The 23243-nt window shown below is 62.7% G+C and overlaps 2 protein-coding genes across 2 annotated transcripts; both read left to right on the top strand.

Moving 5' to 3' along the window:
- The first annotated feature begins 10636 nt into the window (after positions 1–10636).
- Otos (otospiralin) lies at positions 10637–11697 on the top strand. The gene is made up of 3 exons (XM_042689049.1): positions 10637–10694; positions 10805–10831; positions 11513–11697. Exons 1-3 carry the CDS (start codon positions 10637–10639, stop codon positions 11695–11697), a joined length of 270 nt encoding a protein of 89 aa, XP_042544983.1.
- Positions 11698–14631: 2934 nt separating this feature from the next.
- Positions 14632–22962, top strand: Cops9 (COP9 signalosome subunit 9). Its single transcript, XM_042689066.1, has 3 exons — positions 14632–14785; positions 19272–19344; positions 22739–22962. Exons 1-3 carry the CDS (start codon positions 14723–14725, stop codon positions 22774–22776), a joined length of 174 nt encoding a protein of 57 aa, XP_042545000.1. The 5' UTR covers positions 14632–14722; the 3' UTR covers positions 22777–22962.
- Positions 22963–23243: the final 281 nt, after the last annotated feature.

Genomic DNA, 23243 nt, shown 5'->3' with positions numbered 1-23243 from the left:
TCCAGGTTACCGCCGGGGTCTGCATTCTGGAGGAGGCCTCCCCATGGCCCGCCTCCCCACCCTCCCCCAGCGGGCTTCCTCCTCCCCCTCCTCCCATCTCACCCCAGCTCTCAGCGGGGCATTCGGAGGAGCTGCTCAGGGAGCAGTGCGGAGGGAGGAAGACAGTGCGCGGACTGGTGCCTCTGTGTATGAAAGCAAGACTGTCACAGCGGGCTGCAGGACATAACAGAGACCAGTCACGCCTCAAACTGCCCCTGTGGCCATTTTCCCTGGTGGGCTGTCCACTTGGGAAGCCATATTGGAATCCTGCAGGAAACGCCTCTAGGCAGGAGCCTGGAGTTCACCATGTCAGGGAGGGGGAAGGACCAGGAGGGTCCTTGTGCTAACGGGAAGCGCAGAGCCAGGTGCGGAGGGGCCCTGCTGCCACGGGCCACCGTGGCCAGCTCCTGGCCTGGAGGCCTGCACGGTGCCTGGGTGGCTTGGTGTGCAGGGACCGCCTCCCTGCCAGCCACAAACCTCCCACCATGCAGGGCAGGTCAGAACCGTGTTCAGGCATGGTCTGCAGACCCATCCGCCATCTGGTGCTCACCACCCCGAGGCCCAGGCTGGATCTAGGGCCTCTGGACGTTGTCCCTGAACTTGGGACAGGAGGATTCTTCCAGGGGCTCTGCAGCTCCCTGCACTGCACACAGGCCTGTGGCTGTCCCTGGAGAAAGGGATGAGGACAAGAGAGAACCAGGCTGGCTGAGGGTCCCAGGCTGCCGTTGCTGGACCACGCCTGAAGACCACAGTGTCCCTGGAGACACTGTCCAGAGCACTCTGCCCCCCCGCCCCCAGCCCTGCCTCCCACTCCGGTACTTCCAGTACCAGGAGCTGAAGACAGCTTTGTAATGTGAGGTGGTCTCAGGGCCAGCCCCACAAGTCACCACCCCAGGCCAGCTGGCGTGGTGGGTCAGCGTGGAGGGTGTCCAGCCGGTGTCCAGCCAGTGTGGTGGGTCAGTGTAGGGGGCTGGCCAACCGATGGTGGGTCAGCGTGGGGGGGCTGGCCAGCCGGCATGGTGGGTCAGCGTGGAGGGGTGGCCAGCGGTGTGGTGGCCAGCCAGTGTGGTGGGTCAGCGTGGGGGAGTGGCCAGCGGCGTGGTGGCCAGCCGGCGTGGTGGGTCAGCGTGGGGGGGTGGCCAGCCAGAGTGGTGGGTCAGCGTGTGGGGGGGTGGCCAACCAGTGTGGTGGGTCAGCGTGGGGGGTTGCCAGCCAGCATGATGGCCAGCCGGTATAGTGGGTCAGCATGGGGGGGATGGCCAGCCGGCGTGGTGGGTCAGCGTGGGGGGGTGGCCAGCCGGCATAATGGGTCAGTGTGGGGGGGTGGCCAGCCGGCTTGGTGGGTCAGCATGGGTGGCCAGCCGACGTGGTGGGTCAGCATGGGGGGTGGCCAGCCGGCGTAGTGGGTCAGTGTGGGGGGGGGTGGCCAGCCGGCGTGGTGGGTCAGCGTGGGGGGGTGGCCAGCCGGCATAATGGGTCAGCGTGGGGGGGTGGCCAGCCGGCTTGGTGGGTCAGCATGGGTGGCCAGCCGGTGTGGTGGGTCAGCATGGGGGGTGGCCAGCCGGCGTAGTGGGTCAGTGTGGGGGGGGTGGCCAGCCGGCATGGTGGGTCAGCGTGGGGGGTGGCCAGCTGGCATAATGGGTCAGCTTGGGGGGTGGCCAGCCAGCGTGGTGGGTCAGCATAGGGGGGTGGCCAGCCAGCGTGGTGGGTCAGCATAGGGGGGTGGCCAGCTGGCATAATGGGTCAGCGTGGGGGGGTGGCCAGCCGGCGTGGTGGGTCAGTGTGGGGGGTGGCCAGCCAGCATGGTGGGTCAGTGTGGGTGGCCAGCCGGCATTTTGGGTCAGCATGGGGGGGGTGGCCCTGCTTGTGGAAGCACGGTCCATTCTGGTCATCTGCTGCTGGCTTAGCTCTGTCAGAAGCCATCGCAGCCCTCTCAAACCCATCCACCCGTCCGCACTTACGGTGGCCTGTGCGGTGGCCGGGTGCCCGCTGCCCGCCCGTGCAGGACTTGCTGGGGAGCGGCAGAGCCCGCTCAGCTGGTTTTCCTTACAATGCTAAGGTGTGGTCTTGTTGGAGACTTTGGTTTTGTCTTGAAATCTTCACCAAACCTTGTGACTGTGAGGCGCTGCTGGGCTTTCCGGGCGTTCCGAGCGGGTTCTGGTGCGGGTTCCCACAGGACGAGAGGCTTCCGGTCAGGGCCGTGGTGGGCCTCCTCCCCCCGATGGAGCTCATGATGCACCTCCAGACCTTCGAGGCGTCCCAGGTGTGCGGACTGAGAGAGGACCACACACTGCTGGAGGTGCGGGGAGGGGGGGCAGGAGGGGGGGAGCTGTGAGGACGTCCCTGAGGGAAGGCCAGAGATCAGAGATGCTGCTCAACTGTTGAGCAGAGAACAGCCCCCTCCTCTGAGGCCCCCCTCCCGCCACAGATCCACGGTGCCTAGTGGCTGGAACCTGTATGAATCTATCACCACTGCTGGAGAAAAGGAGAGAAGCTAATATATTGACCTGGCAGAAGTCCAGAATGTACTGCCGGGAACATATCAGTGTATCAGCGTATCCGTGGGAAAATGCTGCCCTGGCCAGCCTGTGGCCTGGGCCTGAGCCTGTGTATGCAGCTGAGTGGATCTCTGCAGCCTGGGAGGACCCGGGAGGGGCCGGTCCAGCCAGGCCACAGCACTGCGGTGAACTCAGAGTGGGCTTGCGGAGGGACGGGAAGACAGGTGGACTTCCTTTCTCTCACTTTAAAAAGATGTCTCTGTGTGCAATATGCACACATGGCTTGGCCGGCTCACGGGATGGCGGCTGACACCCCTCCTGGGAGCAGACCCGGAGATGGGCTCAGCTTTCAAGGCTGTGGGTTGGAGGCAGCCTGCTGCTGTCCGCCGAGACCGATTTAGCACATGCTTCAAAGGCCCCTCCAGCCTTTAATTTGGAGATGCGGTTCTTGGCTTAGCTAGGCCCGGGCCCAGCATGAGTCTCCTGATTTCTCACGCCATGGGCTCTGGGCTCTTAATGCCTGCTTCTTGGATGAATCAACAGCTCTGGAATCTAGGACAGCCAGCCAGAAGTGAGCCAGGAGACCTGCTCTTTCATCTCCCTCTTTCCATTGCATCTAGGACAGGAGAGCCAAAAACTGGAGGGGGGAGGAGCACGGGGTCTGTGGGGAGCTGATGGCTGGCTCTAGCTCCCGGCACAAGCCGGCAAAAGCCGCGGGTCAGCCCCCGCCCTCCCCGGCCTGGCACAGTTGAGGTTCGGGCCTTGAGATTCCTGTCCATCCTCTGGGGGCTGCAGCTGGCCAGGCCCCACTCCCAACCTCAGGAGGATGTTTTGCTGGCATCTCCGATGGCCCTGGGCCCAAGGTGGGCATTGCTCTGTTACCCCCGTCACCAGGGGTCCCAGGCCGGGATTTGTCCTCCACCCTTCCTCTGCCCCAGTGCACAAGGCAGCCACTCAGTCCAACCACTCCACTCCCGTCCTGCCGCAGACAGGGCCCCACACCCGGTGGGCACACAGAGGGCCGCACGCAGAGCCTGCCCAGTGCTGCCCTCTTCTGGTTAATGTGCCTGGATCCCCATTCTGAACTCTGTCTCAGAACCCGAGCATCTCAACCTGGGAAGGCCTTGGCAAGGAGGGCCTGGCCCTGGCCCCGAAGGGAGGAGGAAGGAGGGGCGGTGCGTGCTCAGCCCAGCGTCCTCTCACAACCACCCCACCGTGGATGTGTCTGCACCTGTATGACCTTCTCCTTCAAAGAAGTCCTTCTCCCAGGAGATAACTGGGCGGTGCCAGGTCCATGCCGTGATGCAGGCAGGGGCCAGGGGTGCACGGGAGAGTCCAGCTGTACACTCGAGATCCTGACTCACCATTGCCCCATGGACCAATCGCTGCTGTCCTTCAGGCAGACAGCAGGACTGCCCAGCTTTGCCCAGCTCTGGTGGAGCTCTGAGCATAACGCCTCTCACCCACCATGCCCACCCCAGGGTCTTGCTGCTTCCCATGACCCTTCCAGCCGGTCCTGGCTCCACAGCCCACCTGCAGAGGTTCAAGGGGAACCCAGGCACTGACCAGCCTGACCAAAACACACACACACACATGCATACACGTGCAATACACACTTATACACACACAGACACACAGGCATGCACATATGCTCACACACACATGCATACATGCTCACATACACATGGACACACAGGCATGCATGCATGCTCACACACACACACTCACACACACACGGATGCACAGGCATGCATGCATGCTCACACACATGCATACACAGGCATGTACACATGCTCACACACACATGGACACACAGGCATGCATACATGCTCACACATACACATGGACACACAGGCATGCATGAATGTTCACACATACACATGGACACACAGGCATGCATACATGCTCACACACTCTCACACACACACACGCATGGATACACAGGCATGCATGCATGCTCACATATACACACACGGACACACAGGCATGCAAACATGCTCACACTCACGCACACACATGCACACACATGCATACATACTAACACACATGGACACACAGGCATGCATGCATGCTCACATATACTCACACACACATGGACACACAGGCATGCATACATGCTCACACACTCTCTCACACACATGGACACACAGGCATGCATGCATACTCACACACACATGGACACACAGGCATGCATGCATGCTCACACACACACACACATGGACACACATGCAGGCATGCCTGCTCACACACTCACACACACAGAGACACAGGCATGCATACATGCTCACACACTCACACACACACACACGGACACACAGGCATGCATGCATGCTCACAACTCATGCACACACATGTATACATGCATGCATGCATGCTCACACACACACATGACACACAGGCATGCATGCATGCTCACATATACTCACACACACATGGACACACAGGCATGCAAACATACACACTCATGCACACACACACAGGCATGCATGCATGCTCACCCACTCATGCACACACATGGACACGCATGCATGCATGCTCACACTCACACACAGATGCACAGGCATGCATACATGCTCACACACTCACACACACATGGACAATAGGCATGCAAACATGCTCACACACACACATAGACACACAGGCATGCATGCATGCTCATATACTCATACACACATGGACACACAGGCATGCATACATGCCCACATATACTCACACACACATGGACACACAGGCATGCATACATGCCCACATATACTCACACACACATGGACACACAGGCATGCATACATGCTCACACACACATGGACACGCAGGCATGCAAACATGCTTACACACACATGGACATGCAGGCATGCAAACATGCTTACACACACATGGACATGCAGGTATGCAAACATGCTCACACACTCATGCACACAGACATGCATGCATGCTCACACACACATGGACACACAGGCATGCATGCATGCTCACATATACTCACACACACAGACACACAGGCATACAAACATGCTCACACACTCACACACACATGGACACACAGGTATGCATGCATGCTCCCACACACACATGGATGCACAGGCATGCATGCATGCTCACATATACTCACACACATGGACACACAGGCATGCAAACATGCTCACACACACACACATGGACACACACATGCATGCTTCCACACTCACATACACATGGACACACAGGCATGCACGCATGCTCGCATACTCACACACAGGCATGCATGCATGCTCACACACACACGGACACACAGGCATGCAAACATGCTCACACACTCATGCACACTCATAGACACACAGGCATGCTCACATATACTCACACACATATGGACACACAGGCATGCAAACATGCTCAAACACACATACATGGACACACAGGCATGCATGCATGCTCATAAACTCATGCACACACACAGACAGACAGACATGCATACATCCTCACACACACACAGTCACACAGGCATGCATGAATGCTCACACATGGACACACATCTATGCACATGCACACACCCTTTTCCACATTTCACCGTTCCCTGTGTTTTCAGGAACACGGAGAGCAAGCTTTTGGGTTTAAAGGAGCCCACAGAAAGGCTGGGTTAGGTTTCCTCCTGTGTGCTCCTGGGCGAGGAGAGTCGAGGTTTTCTCACGTTCCTGACCACCCCGGCTGCTTTCTGCTCAGGGCCCCAGGCCTCTGGCAGGGTCCAGGGTGGAGGGGGCCGGTCAGCAGGAGAAGCTGACCAGGAAGAACCTCGGAGAAACCTTCCAGACAGTGTCCTGCCAGGGTGCGGGTGCGCCCCGGACTTCCCAAGCTGAGTCCCTGGGACTCAGCCATCCGCTTCATTCCACACTGCACACCCCACGCACATGGGACTCGCTGCCACAGTACCCACGTGTGGCCTGAGACGCACATGGGACTTGCTGCCACAGTGCCCACGTGTGGCCTGAGGAGGTTCTGGATACCTTGGGAGGAGGAGGATGGAGGTGGGTGCCGTGTTCTAGACCGTCCATCACTTGACCCCCCCCTCGTGTTCTAGACCGTCCATCACTTGACACCCCTCCCCCTCAGATCTCTTTGTCTCTTTCCTCCCACCCAGTAAGGCCAGGCCACCCCTGGCTGCCTGGCCTGTGAATTGAACCCCATTTCTGTCTCATCACGGTTCAGGGCCAGGCATCTCAGAGAATGTTCCCAGAAAACACTTGGGGCTGGGGTGCCAGGGATGCAGGCTGCCAGTGTGGGCGTCGTGGGGCCATTCTCCACATAAGTATCTTAGCTCAGATCTGAAAGCAGCCGGCCTGTGGCCAGGGCACTGAGGCCCAGCAGCCCAGGTGTAGGCTCCTATGGGCACAGCACCCCCTGGAGCCCACCGGCAGCAGACCAGATACCGCATCCGTGGCAGTGATCTCTCCTGGGGGCCTTTCCAAAAGTCGGCTCAGCTTTTATCCAATGTCCCTCACCTTTCCTGATATTCGCCGGCAGGCTTCCATTAAAATAGTCAGTACAAGAGAATCTGGGGGTTGGAAACAGACACGGCAGCATTAGAAGCCCCCTTTGTGAGCACCTCTGTTTCAAGAGCTTCCCCCTGAGAAGCCCCTTCCCTTGGCCGAGCTGCCTTTGCAGAAGCTGTGTCTAGAGAGTGAGGAGGGAGTGGAGCATGGTGGCTGGCGGGGGTGGAGTGGGAGCAGGCCTGTGGCTTGCAGGGAGAGCAGAGTGGCCCACTGTGGGGCCCCTAGGCCCAACACCGCGCAGTTGGATGATGCGCACAGCCCACTGCTTTGACCAACTGTGTGTCCAGTCAGCAGCCTTCTCGGCTCCGCCAATCAAGCCAGGAGCTGAACATTCAGACACGCTGCCGCTGCCAGGTTCCCAGGCAGGCAGGAGGAGGCAGAGTGACCAGTGGGAGATTCAGGGAGCCTGAAGGAGGAGGAGATGCTGGCTGGGAGGGGCTGAGGTGGGGGCAGGAGCCACATTCCAGCAGGAGAGACCCTGGGCAGCAGTCCTCACCAAAGCTGGGGGCCCAGGGAGGAGCGTCCAGCCTCCATTCCAGCATACGGAAGCCAGGGGCCAGAGGAGGGGGAGAACACAGGAGGTCCCGTGGCCTCGGGGCTTTGAGCATGAGCACGCATGAGTGCTTGTGTTGGGACAGCCCACGGGTGCTGGGTGTCCGGGATGCACTCTCCCGGAGAACAGAGCAGGGTGGGGCACAGGCCTGGGGACTTGGGGACCACCACAGTCAAACCCAGCTTTCCAGGTCGACTGGCAGGGGGCGCCAGAGACTTCCCTGCCAACACTGCTGTGTGAGTGCCACCTGGTCTGGCAAGACCACGCGTTGCTCATGCCTGGAGCTGAGGCCTTTAGGGGCCTTGGTGAGTCCCGGGCAGAGACGCTGGGCTGGAGGCCCGGCCCTCAGACCCATCTCAGGGCTCCGGCCTCGCAGCACTGGTGCACCCAGGCCCATGATCTTAGAACCAGGTCCCCTGGTTATGTAAAGGATCCCAGAGAGTCCCAGAACACATCCGCGCTAGAAATGCACACACATTCCCTCCCGACTCAGCTTCGTTCACCTGGAAACACATTATAAACGTGGAATCCGATCTGTGCCTCCCCACCACCCCCAGCTGCCCAGGCCTGGAGTCCCAGCTCTGAGGGGGAGGAGCCCGCAGGGATCTTTGCAGGTCCTCTGGGAGCCCCAGCCCCCTTTGAGTTGGAACTTGGTCTCTCGCTCCTGTTACAGACCTGAGACCCTGCTCTGGGACGCCCCACACCACCGCGTGCAGCCCCGCTTCAAGGGTGTTCTCAGGGGACAGCCGAAAACAGGCATCGGGAGAAGAGAGCCCCCAGGTGCTTCCCCTCCGGTGGGGGCCGGGGAAGGCCCCGCCCACTGGCGTCCAGGCTCAGGACGGTGTGCTGTGGGCGCGGGGTGCAGGACGGGACAGTGGATCCCACACGGGAGGCCAGAGTGATGAGAAACAGCTGGTGGTGTGGGCAAGGCTCCTTTCCTTACACACATGGAAGTTAGAAAGAAAACGCATACACGCAGAAAAAGGGAAAGCATGCCCCCGGCCACCATTCCACCTCGGCCCGCCCTGCTCACTGCCCTGCGACGCGCCTATTTATAACCCTGTGTTGGGAAAATGTTCCTAAAGCCATCCCAGCTGTCATCCTCTGTCATGTATTTCTAGCGTTGCAGCTGTCTCTCCGCACCCTCTCGGCCAGACACGTGGTCAGCAGGGGGTGGACAGCAGCCAGCGCCCTCTGGAGGCCCCTTGGAAGCCTGGGCTGACAGCTCAAAGGCCGTGCTCCCTCTGGGCTGGGCCCGGCCCTTTCCTTTGTGATTCCCCTGAGTTCTGATGCTGTATGAATAGTAGCTATGAGCACAACTGAGGGGAGTCTGGGGCATCCTCCCAGTGAGTCAGGGCCTTGGGGTGGGCCGGAAGCCCCCATGCACACTTCCTGTAGCCTTGGGGTTCAGGTTTCTGACAACGGAACCTGAAGTCTGACCTGCTGGGTGACAACATCATGACACAAACTGATTGTGTGATCTTTCCAGGTCTCTTTGGCTACTTAGGGCTTTTTTTCTTGGGGGGGGAGGGAGGGCAGGTACCAGTCCTGGGACTTGAACTCAGAGCCTGGGCACCTCCCTTGAGCTTTTGTGCTCAAGACTCGTGTTCTACCACTTTAGCCACAACCTCACTTCTGGCTTTTTTGGTACTTAATTTAAGAGTCTCCTGGACTTGCTTGCCCAGGCTGACTTTGGACTGCGGCCCCAGATCTCCACCTCCTGAGTAGGATAACAGGTATGAGTCCCTGGCACCCGGCTCATTTTTTGGGAGAGAATGTACCGTTAGTCATTTGGGGAGGGGGGGCACGCACAATGGCAGTTAGGAAACTGGGGACCTTGAGCCACAGAACCCCAGAACACATGGGTGAGGAGGCTCCCCGCGTCCTTGGAGAGGTCTGGGGGCGTGAGGAGGTCAGCAGGCCCGTCCTGGGCTTGGGTGGGCTCAGTTGGGAGGAGGCCCCTGGGCAGGGCCCTGGGGCTGCATTTGCCCAGAAAGACAGGCGGGCATACGCGTTGTTGTGGTCAGCGCAGTCGTGGTACGATCTGATGCCGGATACAAAGGCCCTTGTAGCTGACTGCTGCTGCCCCAGGGCTGGACCACCCCTTCCAATGAGAGGCGTAGGGCCTTGTGCACACTGGACTGCTCCGGTCTGGACACGTGGCCCATGCTTCCTGCCTGTGCTTTAGCTCACAGGGGTCCTGGTGTGGGCTCTGACTGGGGACACCTGCCGGCCTGTCCTGCTGGGTCTGCTCTCAGGTCGCGGGTCCCTTCTCACGGTACTGGGCCTCTCAGCTGGCCCCAAGTCAGCACGCCTCCCTTGTGCCAGGGAAACTGGGTCTGTTTCAAGGACAGATGCTGAATTCCATCCTGAAAAATTAAAAAATGGCCCACAGAGAGATGTTTTTCTCTCGGTTTGATCTCTGGACCAGATGCTCACGAGTCTGCGCCTGCCAGCCCGAAAGGACAGAGGCCCACAGTCCTCTGGCTGCCGATGAAATATTCAGGTTGACGGTTCAAGCTGGTGGCATTTCCTTCCCTGTCCCTGGCGCTCGTATAAAGAGGAGACGGAGCTGGTGGTGAGCGCACAGGCTGCACGGCCGAGGCGGTGGACGCAGCAAGGTACCGTGCGGAGAGCAGGCCCAGCCTTGGTGGATGGGCTGGCGGGGGGCTGGGCGCGGGCACCATTTCAGGTCAACGTGAAGTGCAGTCAACCAACATGGGCAGCTCAGCTCAGAACTCAGCTCAGAGCAATGGTTTTAACTGCTGAAAGTGGGAGGGCTATAAAAACGTGAGTGCTCCCAAGGGTGCTCAGAGGGGCTGCAGAAGCAGCTGGGTGCTGGTGGAGAGGTGGGCTGCAGAAGCAGCTGGGTGCTGGTGGAGAGGTGGGCTGCAGAAGCAGCTGGGTGCTGGTGGAGGGGGGGGTCTCATGTTCCGGGAGCTGGTGGAGAAGGGGGAGCTTATCTTCTGTGTTTCTCCTGCTACAGGTGTACTGAGTGCATCCCTGGTCTGTGTCTGGGGACGATGCGGGCCTGGGTGGTGCGGGGCCTGGCCCTCTGCTTCCTGCTGGCCACGCTCACAGGTAAGAGGACAGGACTCAGAGTGGGGACTCCCAACAGCCTCCCGGTGCCTCCCTGCCCATCCCGTCCTGCAGGGCCTTCCCGGGGTAATGGCTGTGTTCTTCCTCTGCAGGGGCCAAGCCTGTGCAGGAGACAGCAGGTAGGCAATCAATTGATCGATCAGTGCAGGTAGTGGGGGTGGAGTCTGTGTGCTTCAGTTACGGGAGTCTGGGTTCTGCTGAGACCAGAGGACAAGCGTCCCCTACCGGTGGGAGCAATCCGTGTGGCGGGGCTGGGGCCTCGCACGCCAGGGCAGGTCAGCCCTGAGCCCTGCTTCCCGTGTCAGGTGGTTGAACCTCATTTTGACTAGCTCCTGCCCAGACTTGGGCTCAAACCCTGGGGTCTACCCACAAGCCTTCAGCACAGCTTAGAATTATCCAGCGTTCTTTGCTCTCTGAAACCCCATCAGGACGCTGCCCAGACTCCCCTCCCCGCACACCTGCCTCTGCTCAGCACTGCGGCCTCTGAGTCAGGCAGGGCTCCTCTCCTTCCATTCCCCTTCATCCTCCTCCCCCTCCCCGTCCTCCTCCTCCCCCCTCCCCGTCCTCCTCCTCCCCCCTCCCCCCTCCTCCTCTTCTTCCTCCTCCTCCCCCTCCCCCTCCTCCTCTTCCTCCCCCTCCCCCTCCTCCTTCTCACTGCCCGGGCCGGCAGAGACACTCAGGATCTCCCAGGCTCTGCGCCACAGTGCTGCTCAGCGCCACCTTCTTCCTGCCCGACTCCATGGGGGTGTTCTGTGGGGGAGCTGAGTGGGGTGGCCTCTGAGGCGTCTTGTGTCTTTCAGATCCCTACGCACAGCCCCCGGCCATGCCGTACTGGCCTTTCTCCACCTCTGACTTCTGGAACTACGTGCAGTACTTTCAGACCGTGGGTGCCTACCCGCAGCTGGAGGGCTTGGCGCGCACCTTCTTTGCCCACTTCCCCCTGGGGAGCACCCTGGGCTTCAATGTTCCCTACCGGGAGGACTGAGCAGGGTCCAGCCTGGCACCTGCGTGCCCCCTCCCCGGGCCTGGTTAACAAGACACAGTAGCTCCACCCAGCAAGCGCCCGACTGAAGACAACGACAGTGAGGGCTTCTTTCAATAAAGAGCCGCTTCTCACCTCTCCTTTACCGTGCGCAAAGTCGTGTGGCTTTAATCCCGTCACCACTGGATACCCGTTAATAAATGTGCATGATGTCCATCCGTGGGAGTTGTGAACAACCCCTCCCCTGTGTCACCTCATGATCTACTTCTCGCGATGACTCAGGGGCTATGCCCAGGTTGGAGTGCAGGTGAGGAAACTGAGGCAGCAGCACCAAAAGGGCCACAGTGTGAAGGCAATAGGCCCAGCCCACTCCGTCCCTCGCCAGGCCACTCAGCCAGACAGCAGCCGCTCTGGGTTAGCGCTAGGTCCATGTTTCCCAAACCACAGGAAGTGAGGACGTCAGCTGGCCATCTGTGTGGGCTTTGGGGGGAAGGTGCCCGTCCTGGGGGCTGTGGGAAGAAGGGGGCTGCTGCCCCGGGAAGTCCTGAGGGAGTGGACAGATGGGCAGGCCGTGCGGATGCATCCCAGGCTCCACCTCTGCAGGCGGTGTGCACAGGAAGGTGTGCAAGGCGGGAGCAGGCTGGCTGTAGTGCCAGCCCAGGGCTGCGGAGGGGCTGGCCACGGCCCCTCCCTGCGTCTCACGGCGGCACGCTGGCATGGTGAGCAGCGATGGCTTATCTCTCTGCTATGGTGCACTGTCCATCCTGACGGGCAGGCTTGGGCTCCTCTTCCTCTCATCCTGGCTCCAGCCCATCTCTCTGCACCTCCCCCCCCCCCCGCCCCCCCTCCCGGCCAGCAGCCCAATTCCCAAGCCCTCCAATTTGGGATGAGAAATGAGAAGGAAGGCTATTCAGCTCCATCACAGTTACAAGTCCACTGCTGCAAAAGGCAGGGTTCAATACCCAATGACACTAGAGAATGCGAATGCTCAGACTAGGTCTTTTGTCTCTGTCTGGAAGAAGGAAGCCACAGACACAGGAAGAACTATGGAAGGAAAAGATTAGCTGAGCTCCGATAGACCTGGGGTGCCTTGTACAGGGCTTAGTAAGGTGTCTAGGAGAAAGCGGAGAGCCGTGCCCATGAAGACCACAGACCCAACCGGATGCCCGATCCAGTGCCCACTTCTGGGGGCCAATCCAGGGGCTGTGATGCCATGCCAGAGGCTGCACCGTGACTGCTCCAAGGCCATGGTGAGGGACGCGCGGGGTCTGCACGCAGCACTGCTCAGGGTCACGTGATGACGTGCGGGGGTCTGCACGCAGCTCTGCTCAGGGTCACGTGATGACATGCGGGGGTCTGCACGCAGCTCTGCTCAGGGCCTTTTTAGTCTGGTTTAGTACCGGGGGGGGGGGTACTGACAGTCAGGGAGTCTCGGGTGGCGGGTGGACATGACTAAGGAGGTCCTCACTGTCCCGGCCTCCCGGGGTCAGTGAGCGGCATCACCTGACTGGGGTGCAGGACCAGGCCGCTGATCGCTGCGGGAACAATCAGACCGTGCACGGGTGCTCTGCTCACACGGAGACTGTCCCAGGCTGGTCCAAGCGCCTCTGACCTCCCAGGCTTCCCGTGGCCTCCCTGGGACTCCCTGGCCTCTCCCGGCCTCCCTGGGCCTCCCCTGGCCTCCCCTGGGCCTCCCCCGGCCTCCCTGGCTTCCCCCGGCCTCCCCAGGCTTCCCTCGGCCTCCCCCGGCTTCCTCTGGCCTCCCCGGCTTCCCCCGGCCTCCCCGGCTTCCCCCGGCCTCCCCAGGCTTCCCCCGGCCTCCCCAGGCTTCCCCCGGCCTCCCCAGGTTTCCCTCGGCCTCCCCCGGCCTCCCCCGGCCTCCCAGTCCTCCCCGGCTTCCCCCGGCCTCGCCAGGCTTCCCTTGGCCTCTCCCGGCCTCCCAGGCCTCCCCAGGCTTCCCCCGGCCTCCCCTGGCCTCCCCAGGCTTCCCTCGGCCTCCCCAGCTTCTCCCTGCCTCCCCGGCTTCCCCCGGCCTCCCCCGGCCTCCCCGGCTTCCCCCGGCCTCCCCGGGTTCCCCCGGCTTCCCCAGGCTTCCCTCAGCCTTCCCTGGCCTCCCCAGGCTTCCCCATGCCTCCCCTGGCCTCTCCGGCTTCCCCCTGCCTCCCAGGCCTCTCCGGCTTCCCCCGGCCTCCCCTGGCCCCTCGGCCTCCCTCCTGGCCCTTCTCCGCCCTCCCCGGGCCGCCTTTCCCCTTTACTTCTCTACCCTGTTTTTTCTCATTCACATTCTTTTTAAAAAATGGCAAAACCACCGAGTTTTGCCCAGTTCCGGATCTCAGGTGTGAATTTGGAGGGGGCGCGTGCAAGCCCCGCCCCGCGCACAGCCCCGCCCCGCGCAAGCCCCGCCCCGCGCAAGCCCCGCCCCGCGCAAGCCCCGCCCCGTGCAAGCCCCGCCCCGTGCAAGCCCCGCCCAGCGCCCCGCCTTGTCCCTAGCACAGTGTTGCCCTGTCGCCCCGCCCCGTGCAAGCCCCGCCCCGTGCAAGCCCCGCCCCGTGCGCAGCCCCGCCCCGTGCGCAGCCCCGCCCCGTGCGCAGCCCCGCCCCGTGCGCAGCCCCGCCCCGTGCGCAGCCCCGCCCCGTGCGCAGCCCCGCCCCGTGCGCAGCCCCGCCCCGTGCAAGCCGCGCCCTGTCGCCCCGCCCCGTCCCGCCGCTCCGGGCTCGGTCCGCGGTCTGTGGTTCCCTCTCGCGGCCGAGCCGCCTTTCCAGCGCGGGCCTCGCGCGAGGGTGTCCAGACCCTGAACCCGCGCCCCGGCGCCCGTGATCGCGCACGCGGCGGGAGGGGGATGGGGGGGAGCGGGCTCTACGGCGCCGATGCGCAGGCGCCCGACGAGGGCGGCAGGCGGGAGGGGGCGGGGGAGGGAAACTAGGGCGTCACCATCGAGTCGCGGTCCTCCAGCGTCTAGACGTGACGGGCGCGTGCGCCGGAAGTGCACGCAGCAGGCCGGAAGTGAGAGCTGCGTCGCGGACCCGAGATGAAACCCGCCGTGGACGAGATGTTCCCTGAGGGCGCCGGGCCCTACGTGGACCTGGACGAGGTGGGGCGGGCGGCCGGCGCGCGGGAGCGGGGGCGGAGCCGGGAGCCCCGCCGTGCGGCCGGGCCCGTGGGCAGGGGCGCGCCTCGGCTCCCCGGGGCGGCGGGCGGGGCGGGGCTGCGCCGGGCTCCTCCCTCCCCTCCCCTCCGTCCCCCTCCCTCCCCTCCCCTCCTCCGGACTCCTCCCTCCCCTCCGTCCCCCTCCCTCCCCTCCGCCGGGCTCCTCCCTCCCCTCCCCTCCGTCCCCCTCCCTCCCCTCCCCTCCGCCGGGCTCCTCCCTCCCCTCCCCTCCGTCCCCCTCCCTCCCCTCCCCTCCGCCGGACTCCTCCCTCCCCTCCCCTCCGTCCCCCTCCCTCCCCTCCCCTCCTCCGGACTCCTCCCTCCCCTCCCTCCCCTCCCTCCCCTCCGCCGGACTCCTCCCTCCCCTCCGCCGGACTCCTCTCTCCCCTCCGCCGGACTCCTCCCTCCCCTCCAGACTCCTCCCTCCCCTCCCCTCCCCTCCAGACTCCTCCCTCCCCTCCCCTCCTCCGGACTCCTCCCTCCCCTCCCCTCCCCTCCAGACTCCTCCCTCCCCTCCCCTCCTCCGGACTCCTCCCTCCCCTCCCCTCCGTCCCCCTCCCTCCCCTCCCCTCGGACTCCTCCCTCCCCTCCCCTCCGCCGGACTCCTCCCTCCCCTCCCCTCCCCTCCCTCCCCTCCGCCGGACTCCTCCCTCCCCTCCCCTCCCCTCCCTCCCCTCCCCTCCCCTCCCCTCCGCCGGGCTCCTCCCTCCCCTCCCCTCCGTCCCCCTCCCTCCCCTCCCCTCGGACTCCTCCCTCCCCTCCCCTCCGCCGGACTCCTCCCTCCCCTCCCCTCCCCTCCCCTCCGCCGGACTCCTCCCTCCCCTCCCCTCCCCTCCCCTCCGCCGGACTCCTCCCTCCCCTCCGCCGGGCTCCTCCCTCCCCTCCCCTCCGTCCCCTCCGCCGGACTCCTCCCTCCCCTCCCTCCCCTCCCTCCCCTCCGCCGGACTCCTCCCTCCCCTCCAGACTCCTCCCTCCCCTCCCCTCCCCTCCAGACTCCTCCCTCCCCTCCCCTCCCCTCCAGACTCCTCCCTCCCCTCCCCTCCCCTCCAGACTCCTCCCTCCCCTCCCCTCCTCCGGACTCCTCCCTCCCCTCCCCTCCCCTCCGGACTCCTCCCTCCCCTCCCCTTCCCTCCGGACTCCTCCCTCCCCTCCCTCCCCTCCGCCGGGCTCCTCCCTCCCCTCCCCTCCCCGCCGGACTCCTCCCTCCCCTCCCTCCCCTCCGCCGGACTCCTCCCTCCCCTCCCTCCCCTCCCTCCCCTCCCTCCCCTCCGCCGGACTCCTCCCTCCCCTCCCCTCCGCCGGACTCCTCCCTCCCCTCCCTCCCCTCCCTCCCCTCCCCTCCAGACTCCTCCCTCCCCTCCCCTCCCCTCCAGACTCCTCCCTCCCCTCCCCTCCTCCGGACTCCTCCCTCCCCTCCCCTCCCCTCCGGACTCCTCCCTCCCCTCCCCTCCCCTCCGGACTCCTCCCTCCCCTCCCTCCCCTCCGCCGGACTCCTCCCTCCCCTCCCTCCCCTCCGCCGGGCTCCTCCCTCCCCTCCCCTCCCCGCCGGACTCCTCCCTCCCCTCCCTCCCCTCCGCCGGACTCCTCCCTCCCCTCCCTCCCCTCCCTCCCCTCCGCCGGACTCCTCCCTCCCCTCCAGACTCCTCCCTCCCCTCCCCTCCCCTCCGGACTCCTCCCTCCCCTCCCCTCCGCCGGACTCCTCCCTCCCCTCCAGACTCCTCCCTCCCCTCCCCTCCGCCGGACTCCTCCCTCCCCTCTCCTCCTCCGGACTCCTCCCTCCCCTCCCCTCCCCTCCGGACTCCTCCCTCCCCTCCCTCCCCTCCGCCGGACTCCTCCCTCCCCTCCCTCCCCTCCGCCGGGCTCCTCCCTCCCCTCCCCTCCCCTCCGGACTCCTCCCTCCCCTCCCCTCCGCCGGACTCCTCCCTCCCCTCCCCTCCGCCGGACTCCTCCCTCCCCTCCAGACTCCTCCCTCCCCTCCCCTCTCCTCCAGACTCCTCCCTCCCCTCCCCTCCCCTCCGGACTCCTCCCTCCCCTCCCCTCCGCCGGACTCCTCCCTCCCCTCCAGACTCCTCCCTCCCCTCCCCTCCGCCGGGCTCCTCCCTCCCCTCCCCTCCCCGCCGGACTCCTCCCTCCCCTCCCCTCCTCTCCGGACTCCTCCCTCCCCTCCCCTCCTCTCCGGACTCCTCCCTCCCCTCCCCTCCGCCGGACTCCTCCCTCCCCTCCCCTCCGCCGGACTCCTCCCTCCCCTCCCCTCCTCTCCGGACTCCTCCCTCCCCTCCCCTCCTCTCCGGACTCCTCCCTCCCCTCCCCTCCGCCGGACTCCTCCCTCCCCTCCCCTCCCCTCCACCGGACTCCTCCCTCCCCTCCTCTCCGGACTCCTCCCTCCCCTCCGCCGGAGTCCTCCCTCCCCTCCCCTCCTCTCCGGACTCCTCCCTCCCCTCCCCTCCGCCGGACTCCTCCCTCCCCTCCTCTCCGGACTCCTCCCTCCCCTCCCCTCCGCCGGACTCCTCCCTCCCCTCCCCTCCGCCGGACTCCTCCCTCCCCTCCCCTCCCCTCCGGACTCCTCCCTCCCCTCCCCTCCCCTCCCCTCCGGACTCCTCCCTCCCCTCCTCTCCAGACTCCTCCCTCCCCTCCGCCGGACTCCTCCCTCCCCTCCGCCGGACACCTCCCTCCCCTCCCCTCTCCTCCGCCGGACTCCTCCCTCTCCTCCCCTCCGCCGGACTCCTCCCTCCCCTCCGTCCCCTCCCTCCCCTCCGCCGGGCTCCTCCCTCCCCTCCCCTCCGCCGGACTTCTCCCTCCCCTCCCTCCCCTCCCCTCTGTCCCCTCCCCTCTGTCCCCTCCTCCCCCGCACCCCCTCCTTCCCCGTGCCTCCTCCCCCGCGCCCCCCTCCTCCCCCGTGCCCCTCCTCCTCCCCCGTGCCCCCCTCCTCCCCCGTGCCCCCTCCTCCCCCGGGCCCCCCTCCTCCCTCGCGCCCCCCTCCTCCCCCGTGCCCCCCTCCTCCCCCGTGCTCCCCTCCTCCCCCGTGCCCCCCTCCTCCCCTGTGCCCCTCGTCCCCCGCGCGCCCCTCCTCCCCTTCCACCGGCTCTAGGGCCGGCCGCCTCTGCCCTCCGGGAGTCGCAGGGAGTCAGCTGGCACCCCCGAAGCCCACAGTTCTGCTCGGGCGCCCTGCCCCCACCCCATCCCGGAGCAAGGTTCCCAGAAGGAAGAAGGAGGGTCTGGCAGTTGCTGTCTGTAGTACAGGTCGTGTGCCGGCACAGAAGGACTCATGGGCCATCATGAAGACACCTGAGTCCAGCTGGGAGAGTCTGTCTGCCTGGCTCTTTGGGGGCCTTTTCACAGCTTAGGGTACAGAGTTGCCGCACCTCTTGGTAGGCGGAGAGGCAGGTTGCACACACCAAGTGTAACAAAGCTGGGGGTGTCCTGTACCCGTGTCTCGGGGCTTTGGGAGGCCCAGCGCGTCGCAGGAGAGCTCCCCTGCAGCCAAACGCTGAAGGCGGTGCTGGTGCCTTGAGGAAGCCCCGAGTGCTTGTTCAGGTTCCACAGGATTGAGAGACGAGTCCAGCCATGGAGTGATCTAACCTGGTAGGCTCCGACCTCACTCCCGAGGCCCTTGTAGTGAACCCAGGCTTCACAGCCCTGTTGTAAGGCCCCCCAGCGGGTGAGAGGGGGTCCCCTGGAGTCTGGTGCTGAGAGGGAAACCCTGGTTTCCCCCTGAGGGCTTAGGGGCTGGATTGTGGGAGGTTGTAGAAAAGGGAGATTGGAGACTTGAAGGTGGAAGCCAGGAGACACAATCCACAATATGAGCAGAACCTGCGTGGCTCTCTGTGGGAACTGAGCAGGGGGCAGCCAGGAAAGGGAGCACAGCAGAGCTGGAGACCCAGTGAGGGGGGCTGGGCAGCCTTGGAGCCACAGAGCCCGCTGTCCGTCCAGCCGCCACCAGAGCCTCGACTGCACTGTCTCTGGTGACTAAAGAATGCACAAAGTCGTGAGTGCCTCAGGTCACCCTGCTTGTGATGTGGCCTGGTTTTACCTTTGGTGTAGAGTTGTGCCAGTGTCAGGTCCCTCAGGGCACCCCCTCCCCTCCCAAGAGAGCATGGAGAGGTCCAGACACCCAGCTCCATGCGGTGTTGCTTTCAGCCTCTGTGGTGATGTCCAGGAGGGGACTGGAGACTTCTAGCAGAGCGTGACATTAGGGCAATGACGGGTTTCTTTTTAAAAAGCACGAGAGAATCAAGCAACTCCAGACCTCAAGCGACCTTAAAAAGAGTTTGTTTGAGTTCCTCCTTCATGCTCACTTCTTTGATTCCCGACCGAGCACTTTTCCTGTCACTGGCTTCCTGTTCCATCAAGGTGGTGGATGCTGTGATGAGCTTCCACCTGCTCTTGGAAGGAAGAGCCCTGCTGGCATAACCTTGCCTTTCCTTCCCTAGGCTGGGGGCAGCACCGGGCTCCTGATGGACTTGGCGGCCAATGAAAAGGCAGTGCACGCAGACTTCTTCAATGGTAAGGGGGCGGGGACTCAGGCCAGGCTGAGCCTGAGAGTTTCCTCTGCAAGTTAATGCAACGGGACAGCTTTGTGACATGAATAATTTGGATCAGGGGACAGGGAAGGCCTGGCCCTGGGCTGTCCTCCCAGCCCGGAGCCGTGCCTGCAGTGAACTCATTGGTTAGTACAGGTGGTGAGCACATATTTTCAGGAGGAAAACAGCATGCAGTTGCCCCCATCTCGCCCCCCAGTGGCTGACGCGAGTACTTGAGTTAGCCTCCTGAGCAAGTAGCTCGTCTGGTGCTCTCCTCCCCACGCGCTTCTGGTTGTCCCTGTCCTTTGCCAGCCCGCGGCCCACAGCCCGCACTCACTCACTCACTGACCTGGATTCCTGTGCCCTCAACGGCCTTTGCAGAGTACCAATCATGCCTCAGCCCTTCCCCGACTCTGAAGTCAGGTTGTAGGGTGCACTGCCATTTTGTATTTGAAGGTTACATTGAGAAAACTCTCTGTCTGAAGTTTCTAGATAGGTTAATGATATTCTTCTGCTTTCCGGATTTCTGAAGGCTTGTATCTTCAGTGACTAACTCATGTAGGGTTTCAACAAGTGGGAAGGTAACACAGGCTTCCTGCTCAGAAGAGAGTGTTTCTCTCTGTTTTCTTCCTTTTTAAATTGTGTTGGTAGCGAGTGTTTCTCTCTGTTTTCTTCCTTTTATAATTGTGTGGATGTTTTCTCTAGAAAGAGCTTCCTTTACTAATGACTTCCACCTGCAAAACGTTGGTTTCTAATTTACCAAGAACCCTGAAGTCCTGAGCCCAGGCTGATTTGTCTGGCACACTGTTGTCCAAGTGGAAAAGCTAGCTGCCAAATAACTAGGTCTCCATCTTCTCTGGGGATCTGACAGAAACATCCTGGCTGCTCCCAGCTGCTGTCAGAACTGGGTGTGACCCTGCTCGCACTGAGTGACCCTTTTTCTGAGTTCTGTCTAAGGGAATCTGGTTTAGGGCACTGGCTGTTTCCCCAAGGCGCCTTTTTGAGACCACCACTTACAGGGCATGTTGGGAGCTACCTTAACGGGCCCCATTGGCTCAACCATGTTGATGGGCTTCTTCAGAGCCACACTTGCCCTTTGCCAGCCCATAGACTACAGAGATCAGCCGTGCTCCATGTTCCTGCACATGGTTTCTAGAGACAGTCGGGTCACTGTGATGAGAGGGGTCCCGAGACCCAGCCTGACCTGTCCAGTGAGCACCTAGCAGGGAGTCCCGAGACCCAGCCTGACCTGTCCAGTGAGCACCTAGCAGGGAGCCCTGAGACCCATCCTGACCTGTCCAGTGAGCACCTAGCAGGGAGTCCTGAGACCCAGCCTGACCTGTCCAGTGAGCATCTAGCAGCCCCAAGACCCAGCCTGACCTGTCCAGTGAGCATCTAGCAGAGCCCCGAGACCCAGCCTGACCTGTCCAGTGATCACCTAGCAGGGAGTCCTGAGACCCAGCCTGACCTGTCCAGTGAGCATCTAGCAGCCCCAAGACCCAGCCTGACCTGTCCAGTGAGCATCTAGCAGGGAGCCCTGAGACCCAGCCTGACCTGTCCAGTGAGCACCTAGCAGGGAGTCCCGAGACCCAGCCTGACCTGTCCAGTGATCACCTAGCAGGGAGTCCTGAGACCCAGCCTGACCTGTCCAGTGAGCACCTAGCAGTGAGTCCTGAGACCCAGCCTGACCTGTCCAGTGAGCATCTAGCAGCCCCGAGACCCGGCCGACTTGTCCACTGAGCATCTAGCAGGGCCCCGAGACCCAGCCTGACCTGTCCAGTGAGCACCTAGCAGGGAGTCCTGAGACTCAGCCTGACCTGTCCAGTGAGCATCTAGCAGCCCCGAGACCCAGCCTGACCTGTCCAGTGAGCATGTAGCAGGGAGTCCCGAGACCCAGCCTGACCTGTCCAGTGAGCATCTAGCAGCCCCGAGACCCAGCCTGACCTATCCAGTGAGCATCTAGCAGGGAGCTCTGAGACCCAGCCTGACTTGTCCAGTGAGCATCTAGCAGGGAGTCCCGAGACCCAGCCTGACCTGTCCAGTGAGCATCTAGCAGGGAGCCCCGAGACCCAGCCTAAACTGTCCAGTGAGCACCTATCAGGGAGCCCTGAGACCCAGCCTGACCTGTCCAGTGAGCACCTAACAGAGCCCCGAGATCCGGCCGACCTGTCCAGTGAGCACCTAACAGAGCCCCGAGACCCGGCCGACCTGTCCAGTGAGCACGTAGCCACACTACCAGTCAGCACGATTCTCCTGTGAGCCCTGCTGGATAGTGAAGGATGCAGAAGTCCTCTGTCCCTGCTCTTGCCCGTCTGCCCACTGAGCTCAGTCTGCCCACAGACTGTCCCCAGTGCTCAGGAAGCCCGTCCCCAGGAGAGGCCTCATGAGTGTCTTCAGGGCTTTCCAGGAACTTTTGTTTGGCCAAACTAGTGGGCTTTGGGGGCTGTGACCTAGTGGGTAGTGGGTTCTAGCCCTAACCATCCCTCACTGTCTTCTTTCCTGTTTTTCAACGTAGTGGAGGGTGCAGGCAGTGTGGCAGTCAGGAACAGGATGGTAATGGGAGAGCAGGTGGGCGGGTGCCTCACAGGAGGCGTCTCTGGAGGAGATCCAGGTCCAGGTGTGAAGAGGTTCACTGGGGAGCGGGGTTGGGCAGGGGACGGTGAGAGGAGGCAGGAGGAACTCGAGCAGCAGCCCCTCACAGTGAGATGATGAGCAGCATCTCTGCATGGCCAGCTTTGTGCTGCTGCTGGGGCTCTGCTTCTGGAAGTGCACGCTGCATGCAGGAAGCCCCCTCCCCGTGTTGCCGCCTGAGGACACGCTTCTGCATGTCCTCAGTGCACACAGGCCCGGGCCACAGGGCTGTGTGGGTTCTTTCTCTTCCAGTCCTGAATGGGAAGGTGTGTTGGTGTAAACAGAGGGGCAGCTCCCATGGCATGGTTGCCCAGTATGGCACCTCCCATGCCCGCTGGCCCAGCAGAAGGACAGGAGTGAGGCTCGGCTGAGTTTCCAGCTGTGCTGGTCCCGGCTCCCTTGGGAGCTGATCTTTGGTCCCATCCTTCTGCCACCTCCCTGTTGCTTCCACATCTAAGGCGCGAGCCTAGGTGCCCGTGTGTCCCTGTGCCTACAACACCCCTGGGTGCTTGTCTTCAGAATTGGCTTATGAATAAATACATAACAGTGTAGACAGCAGTGGCTTCATGAACTGCTCTGACACCTGTGAGCCCTGGTTGGGTGAAGCCAAGGGTCTGCTCTGGGGAGGTTCCTTCTTCACCCAGGAACCCTGATGCATGTTTTCCACTAGCACATAACTTGTTGTGAAGTAGTTTCCGCAGCGACTTCCCCTGTGTGCCTTCTAACGTGTAATTTTGTGTATGCAGATTTTGAAGACCTCTTTGATGACGATGATGTCCAGTGAGACTGTCTGCTGTGCCTCGGCCACGGCCCTGTGACACATGGCGTGGGGACTCAGGACAGGGTCAGGTGGATTCAGAGACCGCTCGAGAATGATGGAAGAGCTGATCAGCTGACCACTTGGACAGGCCAGTCATGTCCCCCGGGACCAGCTTGTCCTTGTCTCAATTAAAAGAAAGCAATGCCATCACATGTAGGGTAACTCTAATTCTTGTACTTCTGGGTGGAAGTTGCACTCCCTGAGTGTGCCTGCACATGTGCGCACAATCATCAGCACCCTGAGAATCACATCTGTCGGCATAGCAGCATATTATCCACTGTTTTCCATAGCACTCTGGGGACACTGGCAGTGTGCGCTCTGGGTCAGCAGACATCTGCCATAACACCGAAGACCCAGCCCAGGGTCCTGTCCCTTCCTGTCCCTCCCAGTGTGGGCAGAGACTTGCTGCCCCGAGCGGGGGACTCATGCTT

This window comes from Dipodomys spectabilis, unplaced genomic scaffold, assembly GCF_019054845.1.
Source record: "Dipodomys spectabilis isolate Male_0828 unplaced genomic scaffold, ASM1905484v1 ptg000124l, whole genome shotgun sequence".
NCBI classification, from domain to species: domain Eukaryota; kingdom Metazoa; phylum Chordata; class Mammalia; order Rodentia; family Heteromyidae; genus Dipodomys; species Dipodomys spectabilis.
Note: the sequence above shows the minus strand (reverse complement) of the source record. Positions and strands in the feature narration are given on the sequence as shown.